We start from the raw sequence: 16,016 nt of genomic DNA on the forward strand, positions 1-16,016 counted from the left end.
CAGGCGGGTAGCAAGGGTTAATTTGGGATTACGCAGATCGATGCTTAGTGGGGTAGGTGTAAGAATGGGTGTTTACAATCAGTGCTACACGCCTGTATTGTATTTGTTTGTTGTATTGTAAAAAATAATAGTTAAACTAGGATGTAGTCCACAATGTGTTCAACAGCATCAGTAAAAGGAATGTTCGTGTACTTTCTCTCAAAGAAATAATCTTGTGAATGTGTATATCTATTCATTTTCCTGTCAAGATTATTTAGAGAATTTTTCAGATCTAAACTTGAAGGCAAAATGCTGGCATATCCGAATGAAAATACAATGAATTCGTTTTATTTTGAAGTTTAAGCAAGCAAATGTGTATTTTGAAGGAATTACCAGTCAGACCAAGAACACTTGCTGAAAAATGATCCAGGCCAAGTTCAATGCGTCTGCATCTGAACAACGGGATGCAGACCACTTGGAAAAAAGTGGGACAATCTGTGCGCGCTCCACAGGTCCATCTATGCTGACCACCAAAGGTCACTGGCCATGACTGGTAAGCTGAGAAAAAAATCATAAAATAAAACCACTTGAAAATAAAATTGTTTCACTTTAAATTGAATCAGTTAACGTGATCATCATGATTGAAGCATGCCAACACAACGCATCAAGTACGGGGCCTTAGAACTGGTAATGTACTAGAACACTAGAAAAGTAGTAAATACAGTAAATATAAAGACAAAAAGGCTAAGTCGAACTCTTCTATCGATGGTTATCCATGGTGTCAAATATTATTTGAGTTTTTTTTTCAATTAAATTTAACAATATAGATTTCGATTATATGCAATGTTCATATCATTAAAGTATTACGATAGGTCCAAACGATTTCATTATGCTGAATATCTACTGAATAATGTATGAATGCATCGTCGTTATATCATTATCACAAATTTATGAGTATATGATATTAGATAGAATATACAAGGCAAACAAGATACCCCGAACAAATGTGTTTTATTAAGGCCTAACAAGTAAAGTTACTGGACTTGCACTGTGTAGTTTTGTTGTTGTTATCTGTCGAAAATCAACTGCATGCTAGGTATGATGTACGTGTTATCATTATGCTAATTCATTGATTTAAGGAATGGGACCAGTGCCTTCGAAATACAGCCTCATCACAGAGGCTGTGAAGAATGCTTTGGGTAGGAGTACTGCAATTGTTGTTGGTGCCTCAACTATGGCTACTGACAGCACCTTCAACATGCTTATCAGGTTCACCATTTAAAGAAGGATTCTTTTGAAGTATGATTTGTATTCATACTGCAATTTCACAAGCTAACCATTGGTTTTACTTCTTTTATTTTTAATTTTCACCTGTGAGATATGAAAATCATTCATGTCAAACTCATTTGATTCTGCGACAAAAATAAGTTGTGGCACAACTGTTTATCTGTGAGAATGCAGCTTTAATATTGAAATGTAAAGACATACACGGCTTCTTGTAAAAACACTTCAACGTATACTTACTCGGACATAAATTACACCACGTAGACATGAACTTCCACAACTAGCTTCTTCTAAAAACTCGTCAACGTATACTTACTCGGACATAACCTATTACACATAGACATGAACTTCCACAAGTAGCTTCTTGTACAAGTTCTTCAACGTTTACCTACTCGGACATAAACTACACCACATAGACATGAACTTCCACAAGAAGTCTCTTGTACAAGCTATTCAACGTTTACTTACTCGGACATAACCTTTACCACATAGACATGAACTTCGACATGTAGCTTCTTGTACAAGTTATTCAACGTATACGTACTCGGACATAAACTACAACACGTAGCTATATGCACATGGTCACCATTTTTAGGGCCTTGTACTTCAGCGTGAGGCTACGTGTAAAAGATTCATCTGAATTGAAAAGAAATTGTCCGATGTTTTCTAAATTTTCGATAATGAAGCCAAACTTATCAAGGGAAAATTGTTGAGTACAAGTGGTTTTATCCCAGTTTGTATTATTTTGTTCTTTGTTCGCATTATACTCATTGTCATAAGGCACAACTCGGGTTAAAATATCATACCAGCCAAACCTGTTGACTGTTGCCTAAGTGTTAAGTGTCGCATTTCGGGTATTTCACAATTGCTCATATTGAGGTTGAACACTACATTGAGGATCATTGAAACAGATTTAAGACGGAGATCAGTACAGGAACGGTGTATTGGTGATATCTTCACGGGTACAGGTACGTAAAATGATTTTGTTTATAATTATTATTATGCTTAATCATTTAGTTTAATCACCATGTTTATCTTGAGCGATTTTGACACAGGTATACGGATGTCCACCGTTATTGAACGTAACAATTAATGAACATTCATTTACATCGATTACAATCGGCTTTCCGTTTAAAATATGTTCTTAATTTAGTCCCTATAGCATGAAGACGGTATTTTATTTAAAATATTTATATATGAAGGCTATAATGTTCCTTGTTTTGAAAGTACCATTATCTTCCTTAGATATATCACCCCTTTGTCATGATGCATGGAACAATGATTTTGAATAGCTTATTGTACTGCAATATATCTACTTTATAATATGTACGTTATAAATGTATTTTATGTCAGCTTAATGAGAGCAAAACTGGTGCAAGTTCATATACAAAGTGTGTATGCGTGCGTGCGTGCGTGCGTGTGTGTGTGTGTGTGTGTGCGTGCGTGCGTGCGTGTGTGCGTGCGTGCGTGCGTGCGTACGTCTGTTTTTGAGTTTGTTTTGTGGCGGTGTTTTACCATAGTGTTTTCTTTAGAAAATCGAAGACTATAAACTTTTGTTTTATTTGGTCTTTTAAACCAAAGTCAATTATTATATACATTCATATAAAACTGTTGACTTTTGGATATTGTATACCAAAGAAATTGCTTCCTAAACGCCGTTTAAAGATCACTCACCACACTTAGCATATCAATACCGCAGTTTAGCAAATAATAATAATAAAAGTAAAATGACTTATAATAATTATAATAATTATAATACATATAATACTGATATTGACTATAATTATGTTGATAATGATAAATACTGATAATATCTTAAAAGCATTCAATAAATGTAACTATCCTTTTTATAAATACTATTCCGATTGCCCATCTGCTGCTTATCATACAATTAACATGACGCGGCCTGTCAGTCAAACTATCTGGTCGATACCCAACTAACCAGTCAGCGTCCAGATTAGCGGGGCATGTCAGTGTGTGTGTGTGTGTGTGTGTGTGTGTGTGTGTGTGTGTGTGTGTGTGTGTGTGTGTGTGTGTGTGTGTGTGTGTGTGTGTGTGTGTGTGTGTGTGTGTGTGTGTGTGTGTGTGTGTGTGTGTGTGTGTGTGTGTGTGTGTGTGTGTGTGTGTGTGTGTGTGTGTGTGTGTGTGTGTGTGTGTGTGTGTGTGTGTGTGTGTGTGTGTGTGTGTGTGTGTGTGTGTGTGTGTGTGTGTGTGTGTGTGTGTGTGTGTGTGTGTGTGTGTGTGTGTGTGTGTGTGTGTGTGTGTGTGTGTGTGTGTGTGTGTGTGTGGGTTTGCACACACCGCCAACTGAGGACAATCCTTAGAAATAACAGCAACGATTGAGACCATTACCGCCAACTGAGGACGGTCTCATTTGGCATTTTTTTAAGGTAGTCTCAAAGTTTGTTTTATGACTTGAAACGAAAAATAAAATCATAAAAATGGACTGTCCTCAGTTGGAGGTCAGAAGGGTCAAGTGTATGGGAAGTGCGTGACCGTCCGTAAATTTCCATTTTTTGCCTCTTTTTTGGTCACACTCCAGTGGTCCCGATTGGCTGTGTTACGCGCATCATCAAGTGAGTGAAACATCTTTTTTCAATTGTTAGTTAACTTTATAACAATATTTTATCGTAAAATATATGTTTAAAGGTGTTATCTTATCAGTATGATACGGTCATGACCAGACGTTGTTTACTTCGATTGATTTTTGAGAGTGTCATATGTTTTCGCGATGTCTGACCCGGAAACGGAAAATTTCATTAAAATGAAGATACAGTGATGGTTTCTACAATTATGATGTGCCCATTAGCTGTTTATATAAGAAACTATATACTTTTCTTTAAATAGAAATTTATTTCATTTTTTTTGCTAATTTAAAGAATTATTATATGTCAACACGACGAGTTTTTGGAGACATTCAGTGTATCCTTGTAAAAATGAACAAAACAAGATTTATGTTGGTCAGCTGTTATGTTTAAACACCAGCTATTCGCCAGTTGCTATTTTTTAATGGTTTAATTTATTAAAGCTTATGTATCTACAAAAGCAGTGCATTAAAGCATTATTCTTAGCATACATCTTAGTCCAAATAATTGTACGTTGATGAATGTTAGCTTCAGTCTTCAGAGACGGTTTTTATTTGGCGACTCTAAGCGTCCATGTCCCACCTGTTGTTTTCCTAGCCAAGAATGACAGAGCCCAGCGCTAAGTTTATTGAGCGGAAAGATAAAGGGCACCTGCTAGGTAGTTTAAATTGGTGATGCTTTGTTGACAGACCAACATGAATTAGCAACCCCTGCATTGGAAAAATGTCTTCCGGGCTTGTTAATATTCTGAATTTTATATAGCAGGGCTTGTTAAAAAAATTGATGCCAAGCAAAAGTTTAAGAATTCAGGCTTGTTCATCCAAAAGTCTAATATCGACGACTGGTTTCATGAAACACTTATGCACCAGCCAATTGTAACCACGCCCCCCCCCCGGTCCAAGGGAATAACCGGACTTTGACTTTCAAACCAGCAAACCCCGGGTAAAATCCCCGCCTTGTGGGGACAAACTGATTGTTAAACGCCGGCCAAATGACCCCGCACCCCAGAGACTCTATATAAGGCCCAATCTCCGCTAAATTTGGCGTTATGACTAAACTATCGCGATCACCCGGCCCTGCGGGGGCACCTGGAAAATAAAAACACAGCCCTTTTCCCCGGCTATCCCCGGTATACCCCGGGGGGCCGAGGTTACAATTGACTGGTGCATTAAGTGTAATAAGAGAAAGGTATTGTCTAAAAATAATTCAAGTGTAACCTTTGTGGTTTAATTTGACAATGCATTGTTGTTAAGCTTTGCATAATTGTAGTCTGTGTTAGTCTGTGTTAGTCAAGTTTCGTTTTATTGCAATTTTATGCTTTTTTGTGCAAAATATATTTGCACTTACATGGTAAAATATGAATATAAACCTTTATTACCTATTTCAAACATAAAATTCTTCTCGAAATAAAATTTCAATACGTTTCAAAAAACCCCTGTTTTTGCACAAATCCGTTTAGACGTTAGGTATTGGAAGAATCCTGTTTAACACGTCTATTTTTTTAGACTAGCATACAATCATGCTTGTAGCTAACAACCATGCATGAACTTCATCAAACACGTGATTACAAGAGCCGTCGTACCAACACAAACTAGTACTACTATGAAGTCTCACCATATATATAGAGAAGTCGCCCCGCATATGGATTATATACGGTAGTACATATTATTTCTGTCAAATTTTACAATATTTATTGGCTATCTTTTTTAAAGGTATTTTATTGATTAAGAATTTATGATGGTAAATTAATATAAAGTCTATATGACAAGCTACTTATATGAATCTACCCATACCGCCTATATAATACATATGTGGGGCGACCTGTCCGTATATTGCACGACTCTGCACGACTCGTATTGGTGCGAGTTTGTGTTGGTACGACTTCTGTTAGCAAACTTATAGCCCTCTGAAAAATAAACTACAATATGATTTGAATAGGTTTTCAAGACAACCAAACCCTACCGACAAAGAATCCTGACCCGATTATGTTTTTTTATGTCAGGTGACTGTGAATGCAAAATTATTCTGTTTAGGGTACAGTGACTAATCTTAACTTTCTAATGTTAATGTTTAAGTCAAGTGTGGTCATTAGGAATTAAAACAATCAAAATCAAAAATAATATAGATCTATATGTCCAAAATTTACTGTCGCTTATGCTCAGAAGTTGTATGTGAACTGATGTGATGTTAAACACTTATCTTTAAGATACATGGTTGTTTTGCAGTCAGATATATTGTTAATGTAGCAGAAGTCCAAAACAATATCATATTTAACGGCATACATTTTGTTTAATTTCATCTTTATAAAAAAACTCCAAATACGATTGAATGTTACCACTAGCCAGTTGAACGCAAGATATGATATAATGTATATTCTTTATTTCTTTTAAAAAACAATCTAAGAGTCTAAATCAGTCTTTACCATGTATATCCGATAAAATACATAAAATTCAACTTAGAGTGACTTACTGTTATATATAACAGTTAAACAGTATATAAATAGCAACAGCTTTACATTCAAGTACAGCCAATATCTAATCAATTGATTGTAACCAATAATTGACTGTAAAATAGAATACTGTTTAAAACAAGGAAGCATAAAGGAAGCATAATTAAAAAAAATGCAAAATATAATTATTATCAAAGTAGAAATGAATGTAAGTGATGATGTGCCATATAAACATTTGCATTCACATATTCTAGTGGAGGCATAATTAATTATTTTATTGCAGACAAAGTTTTTTTCTTGGCCAATTCTTACCTGATTTCTATCAAATGTTTTTTCATAAATAGGACAATCTAAAGGAAAATATTGTCGCAGAATTGGGGAAAATACATACTCACCTATTTTACATGTATAACAGGACATAACTTTGTTGGCAGAAAGTTATAGTTCAGGCCCCAGCATAAGGTGTTAACCAATGATTTTTTAGCTTGACTATTCAAAGAATAAGGAGAGCTATCATAGTCACCCGAGCGTCGGCAGCAGCGTCGGCGTAACCACTTATATTAAAGTTTGTGTACCACCTCAAATATTTTCAAAGACCATTGAGGTAACTTTATCAAGCATTTTGAGAAAATTATGCCCCTTTTTCTTCATAGAATTTACGTTAAAGATTACGTACCACCTCAAATATTTTCAAAGTCCATTGACATCTGGCTTTGAAACTTTGCATGCTTGTTACATGTTTTGTTTACAATTAAAATTACTAGAAAGTTTTTATTTGCCGTCAGTGCAATTGGTAAACTCCAAGGTTGCTCTGTTAAATTGTATTGAATTGTCCCCTGGTTTGAGAAAGCATAAGTGATTGAAGATTTTTGTTGTCTATGATACGCTTGAAATATGGTGTATTTTCTTAACTAGGAGTTGCAAAGTGTTATAATATTGGTTGTCAGTGGGTGTGCTATAAAGAACTTCCAGTAAACTTGCCTCAAGTTTTATGAGACAAAACTGGTTGAAGTGCCTAGCTTAAATGAAATTTTATACCAGAGATATTTAAGAAATAGTTTTATATGTGTTGTTCAAGGGTAATAACTTGTCCTCAATTGGAGGTGTTTGTGCTAGAATTGTCCTCAGTTGGAGGTCATTCACACTGTACTGTATTCAGTAGTTTTGTTTCCATGTTAAATACCATAATGTATAGTCTTGTTCTGTTTTTGATGCTTCTGTCACTTTCAGTGATGTGATGTGTTTGTATTGCATCTGGTCAGTGCCATGATGTGAATACTGTTGATGCTGATGATGTGGATACTGATGATGTGGATGCTGATGATGTGGATGATGATAATGTGGATGCCTCCGAATTGAAATAGGTACTTTAATCTTTCTTATAATATAAGATGAATGGGTGCCTGTTATTGGAGTAAAATTGCAATTATTTTTTGTTCTAGTATAAGCCTAGAGGAATATAGTTTTTTTCTTAACTAGAAGTTGCAGTGTTTTGATATTAGTCTTCAGTGGGGTTTCTATCAAATACTTTCAGTAGAGGTCCCTCCTATCTTATGAGACAGAACTGTTTGAAGTGCCTAGAGTTAAAGGAATTAGATACTAGAGACTTTTATGAAATAGTTTTATGTGTTGTCCAAAGGTAATAATTTGTCCTCAATTGGAGGTGTTTGTGCTAGAATTGTCCTCAGTTGGAGGTCATTCACACTGCACTGTATTCAGTAGTTTTTCTTCTATGGTAAATACCATAATGTATAATCTTGCTCTGTTTTTGATGCTTATGTCACTTTTCAGTGATGTGATTTTTTGTATTGCAGCTGGACAGTGCCATGATGTGGATACTGTTGATACTGATAATGTGGATACTGTTCATACTGATGATATAATGCTGATAATGTGGATATTGATGATGTAGATGCCCCGGATGATCAACCAGGGACTAATAGAGGTACGCTTTTTCTCTTACCTTTCTCTTATATGTGATGAATGGTTGCCTGATATTTAAGTAAAATTGCAATTTAATTTTGTTCCATTATAAGCCTTGAAATTTAGTTTTTTTCTTAAAGGTCTAACGGTTGCAAAGTGTTAAATATTGGTCGTCAGTGGGTTTGCTATAAAACACTTTAAGTAGAGGTGTCTCCAGTCTTATGAAACGGAACTGACTTTGAAGTTCTTAGCATAAAAGGAATTAAATGCTAGAGATATTTATGAAATAGTTTTATGTGTTGTCCAAAGGTATTAACTTGTCCTCAATTGGAGGTGTTTGTGCTAGAATTGTCCTCAGTTGGAGGTCATTCACACTGCACTGTATTCAGTAGTTTTTCTTCCATGATAAATACCATAACGTATAATCTTGTTCTGTTTTTGATGCTTTTGTCACTTTTCAGTGATGTGATGTTTTTGTATTGCAGCTGGACAGTGCCATGATGTGAATACTGATGATACTGATGATGTGGATACTGATGATGTGGATGATGATGATGTGGATGATGATGATGTGGATGCCTCCGTTGATCAACCAGGGACTGAAATAGGTACTTTAATCTTTCTTATAATATAAGATGAATGGGTGCCTGTAATTAAAGTAATATTTCAATTATTTTTTGTTCTAATACAAGCCTAGAGGAATATAGTTTTTTTCTTGACTAGAAGTTGCAGTGTTTTGATATTAGTCTTCAGTGGGGTTTCTATCAAATACTTGCAGTAGAGGTCCCTCCTATCTTATGAGACAGAACTGTTTGAAGTGCCTAGAGTTAAAGGAATTAGATACTAGAGACTTTTATGAAATAGTTTTATGTGTTGTCCAAAGGTAATAATTTGTCCTCAATTGGAGGTGTTTGTGCTAGAATTGTCCTCAGTTGGAGGTCATTCACACTGCACTGTATTCAGTAGTTTTTCATCCATTGTAAATACCATAATGTATAGTCTTGTTTTGTGTTTGATGCTTCTGTCACTTTTCAGTGATGTGATGTTTTTGTATTGCAGCTGGACAGTGCCATGATGTGAATACTGATGATACTGATGATGTGGATGCTGATGATGTGGATGCCTCCGTTGATCAACCAGGGACTGAAATAGGTACACTTATTTTCTTATAATATGAGATGAATTTGTGCCTGATATTTGAGCAAAATTGCAAAAAAAAATGTTTTATGATAAGCCTTGGAATACAGTTTTTAGCTCGATTATTCGAAGAATTAGGAGGGCTATACTACTCACCCCAGCGTCAGCGTCCGGTTAGACATTGCAATTTAGGGCAAGTTGGGATTTTCACTTAGAAGTCCAATGCATTCATTCAATTGACTTAATACTTAACATAGTTGTTCATGACCATCAAACAATGAGGTTAGATAACTCAATATTATCCTTTTCACAAATTATGACCCCTGATTGACTATTGAACTTCGGTTTAAGATTAAGGACAGGTTGGGATATTTATTAATAACTTCTATACCCTTTGTTCAATTGACTTAATACTTCACACAGTTGTTCAGGACCATCACTCCTTTGAGGTTACATAACTCCATATTATCCTTAATACAAGTTATGGCCCCTGATTGTCTTGGGTTAAACTTTTAGGGCAGGTTAAAGTTTTAGGGCAAGTTGGGATTTTCACTTATTAGTCCAATACTCTTCATTCAATTGACTTAATACTTCACACAATTGTTTATGACCGTCACACAATGAGGTTACATAACTCCATATTATCCTTAATACAAGTTATGGCCCCTGATTGACTTAGGTTACAGTTTTAGGGCAGGTTAAAGTTAAAGGGCAGGTTAAAGTTGTAGGGCAAGTTGGGATTTTAATAAGAAAACATCTATACCCTTCATTCAATGCCCTTAATACTTTGCATAATTATTGACGACCATCTTAGAACAAGGAACATAACTCCATTATAACCCTTAATACAAATTATGGGAATGATTTTTTTTTCAATTTTTTTTTTTATATTCTTTGAAAGGCACATTTTTATATATATTCTTAACCACATTTTCATAAAGGGAAAACCAGTTATTTGAATGTCGACTTGCGTCATTGTTCGGGCGGCTGGTGGGAGGCAGCGTCAAAGTCACCTTATGAATGGAATAATTTTAGCTAGGTTTGAAATAAATAGAACAAACTTGGTATATAGGAAGAGTTTATAGAGACCTTTTCTGAGATTGTGTTTTGGGCCCTTAGAGTCATGGTCTAGGTCAATGTCACTGTTGCTAAAAATAGAAATATGCTTATACTGAATAACTCAAGTAAAGGTTGACATAGTGTGACCAAACTTGGTATATAGGACAAGTTTATGCAGAGCTTTCATGGATTGACTTCGCCCCCCTAGGGTCAATGTCACTGTTACTAAATATAGATTACTGTGTAACCGAACCTCAACAAGTGGTAGTAAGCCGCACGGGCGGTTACAAGAACCCTCAGGTTCGACACAGGGCAAAGGCAGGGAGGTTGGGTGTGAAGAACAACTGAAATGTTTGCATTTTTTTATACAATCTATTCAAGAATTCAAGTTCATTAATTAAATTCAAATGGAAGTAACACTGTAAAAACCAAACTAACTATGAAACTAATAAATGCCTTAGATATACCTAGCTGCTCAGGCAAGCCATAATGCAACTTTAGGCTGTAAGTTTGAAACAATTCTGTCGAGTGTCGAAAATTGACAAACACAGTATAAAAAAATAAACTCCAAGTAATTTATTTCTAACTGTCAAAAATCAGAGAAATTTAACATCTCAGGTACAATAATCAAGTTTTTGAAATTGGAAAACCTATATGAAAAAATGTGAGTGGCCCACAGGGAATCCACGCCTTACCTTACAGAGCCCAGGAAAGTAAAAATGGTGAAGGTACCGTCAGAGGACAGATAACTTACTGAAACTAATTCAGTCGGTCTTTAAGCAGTAAGAAAAACCAATCCAAATAAAAGTAATGAACTTCTGTAGCACAGGAAAATGTAGTAACAGTTATGGTTGACATACTTTGACCAAACTTAATATGTAGGAAGAGTTTATAGAGGACTTCTATTGGATTGTGTTTGGGGCCAATCGAATCAAGGTCACTGCTACTAAAAATAAAAATATGCTTAGTACTGAATATCTCAAGTAAGGGTTGACATAGTGTGACCAAACTTGGTATATAGGACACGATTATGCAGAGCTTTCATGGATTGCCTTTCGGCCCCCTTGGGTCAAAGTCACTGTTTCTAAAAATAGATTACTGTTTCAGTTATGGTTGACATACTTTGACCAAACTTAATATGTAGGAAGAGTTTATGGAGGACTTCCATTGGATTGTGTTTGGGGCCCATGGAATCAAGGTCACTGCTACTAAAAATAAAAATATGCTTAGTACTGAATATCTCAAGTAAGGGTTGACATAGTGTGACCAAACTTGGTATATAGGACACGATTATGCAGAGCTTTCATGGATTGCCTTTCGGCCCCCTTGGGTCAAAGTACTGTTTCTAAAAATAGATTACTGTTTCAGTTATGGTTGACATACTTTGACCAAACTTAATATGTAGGAAGAGTTTATGGAGGACTTCCATTGGATTGTGTTTGGGGCCCATGGAATCAAGGTCACTGCTACTAAAAATAAAAATATGCTTAGTACTGAATATCTCAAGTAAGGGTTGACATAGTGTGACCAAACTTGGAATATAGGACAATATGCAGAGCTTTGATGGATTGCCTTTCGGCCCTCTTGGGTCAAAGGCACTGTTACTAAAAATAGATTACTGTTTCAGTTATGTTTGACATACTGTGACCAAACTTAATATGTAGGAAGAGTTTATGGAGGACTTCCATGGGATTGTGTTTGGGGCCCATGGCATCAAGGTCACTGCTACTAAAGATAGAAGAAAGCAGTTGAAACTGAATCTCTTCTGCCAATCATTAAAAACCTGGTTTTGTCACATCCCGCCTCTTTTTGATCACTTTTTTAATTTGATTGTTTTATTGTGTTTGATAGGCACATATAACATTGTTATTGTTTTCACTTCTAAGTCAAAGCGGCGTAGTCAAGCGCGCTGTCTTATAACAGCTCTTGTTTCTTAACTAGAAGTTGCAGAAGTTTTTTTATATTGGTTGTCAGTGGGTTTTCTTTAAAATACTTTCTTTAAACGTGCCTCTTAAAGACTAAATTGTTTGAAGTGCCTAGAGTAGGATGATATTTGAAACAAGAGATATTTATGAAATAGTTTTATGTATTGTCCAAGGGTAATTACTTGTCCTCAATTGGAGGTGTTTGTGCTAGAATTGTCCTCAGTTGGAGGTCATTCACACTGCACTGTATTCAGTAGTTTTTCTTCTATGGTAAATACCATAATGTATAATCTTGTTCTGTTTTTGATGCTTTTGTCACTTTTCAGTGATGTGATGTTTTTGTATTGCAGCTGGACAGTGCCATGATGTGAATACTGTTGATGCTGATGATGTGGATGTTGATAATGTTGATGCCTCCGTTGATCAACTAGGGACTGAAATAGGTACACTTATCGTTTTTATAATATAAGATAAACGGGTGCCTGATATTTGATGTTTTCATGTATAGATTTGCCCTTGTTGTAAAAGAATTAGCTTTGGAATGTAGTTTTCATAATGGGTTCAAAGTGATTGGAATGAAGTGTCTTCATTTGGACATCAATGGGTGTTCGACCAAATTCATTGTCTTTTGAGGTGATGACTACATGTAGAAATTTGCTTAACAAATAAGAAATTCAAACCACCAGAGATATTAAAATCAGTTTGACATCATTCAAGTCGTAGGTTGAAGGTCATTTCACAATCTTGGTTGTACATCATTGTATGTAAATAACATTATCATTAACCGAAATGTTTAATATATGTACCTGCATGTGCTTACAATCAGTAAAGCTGAATACTTTTTTTCAGTATTATGCTTACCACAGAACATAATCAAAATACCAGAGGTTCAAAAGACAAAATACTATGTCATTTTGTTGCAACATGTCTCTTTTAGCCTAGTTGTGTAGAGATAGTTGTGTGTGTGTGTGTTTGAGATAAATTATCTCCTGTATTAAAAACACTACACCTTCAATATTTCATAACCAGTACTGCATTTTAAATAATAGGCATCAAGGAAATTTGAAATACCTGAGATCTCAATACAGGCATGGTGTCTAATAAAAGTAACTGGCCTCCATTGTTAATGTCCATCAATTTCATTCAAATAATACTCGTCGAGAGACACCTGTTTCATTATTATAAATAGCATTAATTGTTAGCGTTAAGAAACATAGCAGACCTATTTGCGTATATAATATATATATTTTTGTCTCCATAGGTCAACTCGAAGCAGTCGTAAATGCTGGGATTGGCACAAACCATGTAAGAATCATATTGAAATTTGTAGCAATTAGAAATTTCTATTCTTAAAGCAAATTTGATTTAAAAAGTGTTGTTTCTGTAAAGGAGTAAGTGCACTTTTGTGATCAGGCTTTTCTGTTGTCTTTCTTAGTATACATTTAATTTTGTGTAACAACCATACTTGTAATCTTAAAAAAAACCTATTCAGTGTTTAAATTACCAGAATGTGTGTCATGTTACTGATCAGTGTAAAAAGTTACAGTAAAAATATCTAATTGTATTTAACAGAAAGGCCTTGAATTGAATTTCTACATATCAAATAAAATCCTGAAGTCAAACATATTTAACACGGACAACAATGTATATTATATAGCACCGTAAGACATGTTGCTCGGGTCAGTGCTACAGAAAAATGAGTTTGCTTACCGTGCCCATTTTATTGTACAAATTCAGAAATCAAATAATATAAAGGTTATCAGTGAAAACACATCATCTTGAATACAGGTCATATTTATATATTGACTTGCAGAGGCACTGTTGCTAATTCCTAGACAACTTCAATTGATAAAACATGTTTTAATGTAGGATTATATGTTTTATGGTTATTTGTCCTATAGAGGACTATCAAGAAAACCCTTTCATATTTTAGTGCTCAAAATAGATGAAAATATAGTGATTTTTTTGTCTATAAAATAGCCTTATTTCTGTGTTTTAGGAAAAACGAACAGCCACAGTCAGAACACCTTGGAGCTAGGCTGAAGAAGACGTGGTAGAAAATGGCCTTAAAAAGTGTTTTAAGCTTAATACTCTTACCAAAAATAATTTAGAATGTCTTGAACTTATAAAGAAGTATCCAATTCTTGCCAGGCGATCAAGGACAATGGTGAAAGGGTACATTAGAAAAATGCAACTGGCCTTGCAATAGGCTCATCAAAAAGCAAACAATTAAACAAATAGATACTTTAAATTATAGAATAGACTAGAATGCATTTTGATTTAAGCTTTATATCTGAATACCATCAGTGATTGACATGTTCTTTGGATATTGTTCTATTATTATTTATTTTTTAGCAATTAAAATTTTGAAATTGAATATGGTAATAACTTGTCCTCAATTGGAGGTGATTTTGCTAGAATTGTCCATGATGTTTGTGGTCATTTACACTGCAGTGTATTCAATTGTTTTTTTTGTTCCATGGTAAATAATGGTGTGTGGTATTGTTTTGTATTGAATGCTTCTGTCATTTCTCAGTGATGTGATGTTTTTTGTGTTCTTGGATAAATTGATGAAATGCAAATGAAATATCATCATGTATGAACATGTCAAACAAAAATGTATTAACTTTCTTCTGTTTGCTATCAAAACGTTAAGTATTTGTTTGGCTGAATTGTATCTAGAGTCAATGAATGAAGATTTGTTTATTACTGAAAATTGATATGCATTATTTTTTGTAAAAGAAAAATTTTCAGAAAAGAAGTATCTTGGTATTGTGATATGCCTTGGCACCTGTCAGGGCTGTGGGCATCATGCAGTCTTTTACCTAGGACAGTAACTAAATCTTTTCATATTTAAATAAAACTTGGTTAGGATGTTGCCAGGGACAATATGCATGTGTACATCAAGGAGCATAACTCTGGCTTTAGTTTGTATTGAGTTATGCCTCATTTTCGAAGGAGAAAAAAACAGACGAGCGCTGGTGTTTTCTTCATGGCGCTCTTGTTGACCTTGGCGAGATCAAGGTTCAATGTTGAAATAAGATATGCCTTGTAAGTTATTTTAACTAACAGGGGAAAGTCTGACAATCAAGTTTAGACTTTAATAGCTTTAATAGTGATTGTTGTGTAAAGTGGACTTTCAACATATTTTATCATATAAATAGAAGTATGAATTCTGCTCTTTGGAGCTAAAAATTATCTACTTTCCGGCTATTGATAATTATGTACTTATTTCACATATCCGAGCATGTTATGTATCCATTTGTCTACATTATACTGATTACTTAGTATTGATATATTCGTATTTAATATCTGTCTTGTAATGATCAGCTATATAAATATATCCATCCATCTGAAGTTTCTGTTAATTGACACTTAACTATTACAGTATTACAATCGGACCAATAAAATACTTCTGAAAACTTTACTGACTTGCTGACATTATCCTTGATGTATATGCAAACAGATATCTGTGTCACATCCTTAAAGTGCAAAGGAGTCATTATAGTTCCACAAGATGATGCGTTGTTCGCATTACATTATAGTATTAGTCCCATGTAACACACTGGGTGATTCAGTTTTTTCAACGCAGTCGTTATCACACGCTGAAATAGCCATTGAAATTAAGGGCAGTTAGTATGACTATCTGTTTTACTTCCATATAAGAGTTACAAA

The 16,016-nt window shown here is 34.8% G+C and overlaps 1 protein-coding gene across 1 annotated transcript; it reads left to right on the forward strand.

Moving 5' to 3' along the window:
* Positions 1-400: 400 nt before the first annotated feature.
* LOC128221432 (coiled-coil domain-containing protein 1-like) lies at positions 401-15,768 on the forward strand. Its single transcript, XM_052930041.1, has 8 exons — positions 401-464; positions 1,119-1,178; positions 8,210-8,242; positions 8,706-8,828; positions 9,280-9,372; positions 12,692-12,784; positions 13,603-13,646; positions 14,341-15,768. The coding sequence occupies exons 1-8, from the start codon at positions 401-403 to the stop codon at positions 14,377-14,379; spliced, it is 549 nt and encodes a 182-aa protein (XP_052786001.1). The 3' UTR covers positions 14,380-15,768.
* The last annotated feature ends 248 nt before the right edge of the window (positions 15,769-16,016 follow it).

This window comes from Mya arenaria, chromosome 16 (genome assembly GCF_026914265.1).
Source record: "Mya arenaria isolate MELC-2E11 chromosome 16, ASM2691426v1".
In the NCBI taxonomy this organism is placed as follows: Eukaryota; Metazoa; Mollusca; class Bivalvia; order Myida; family Myidae; genus Mya; species Mya arenaria.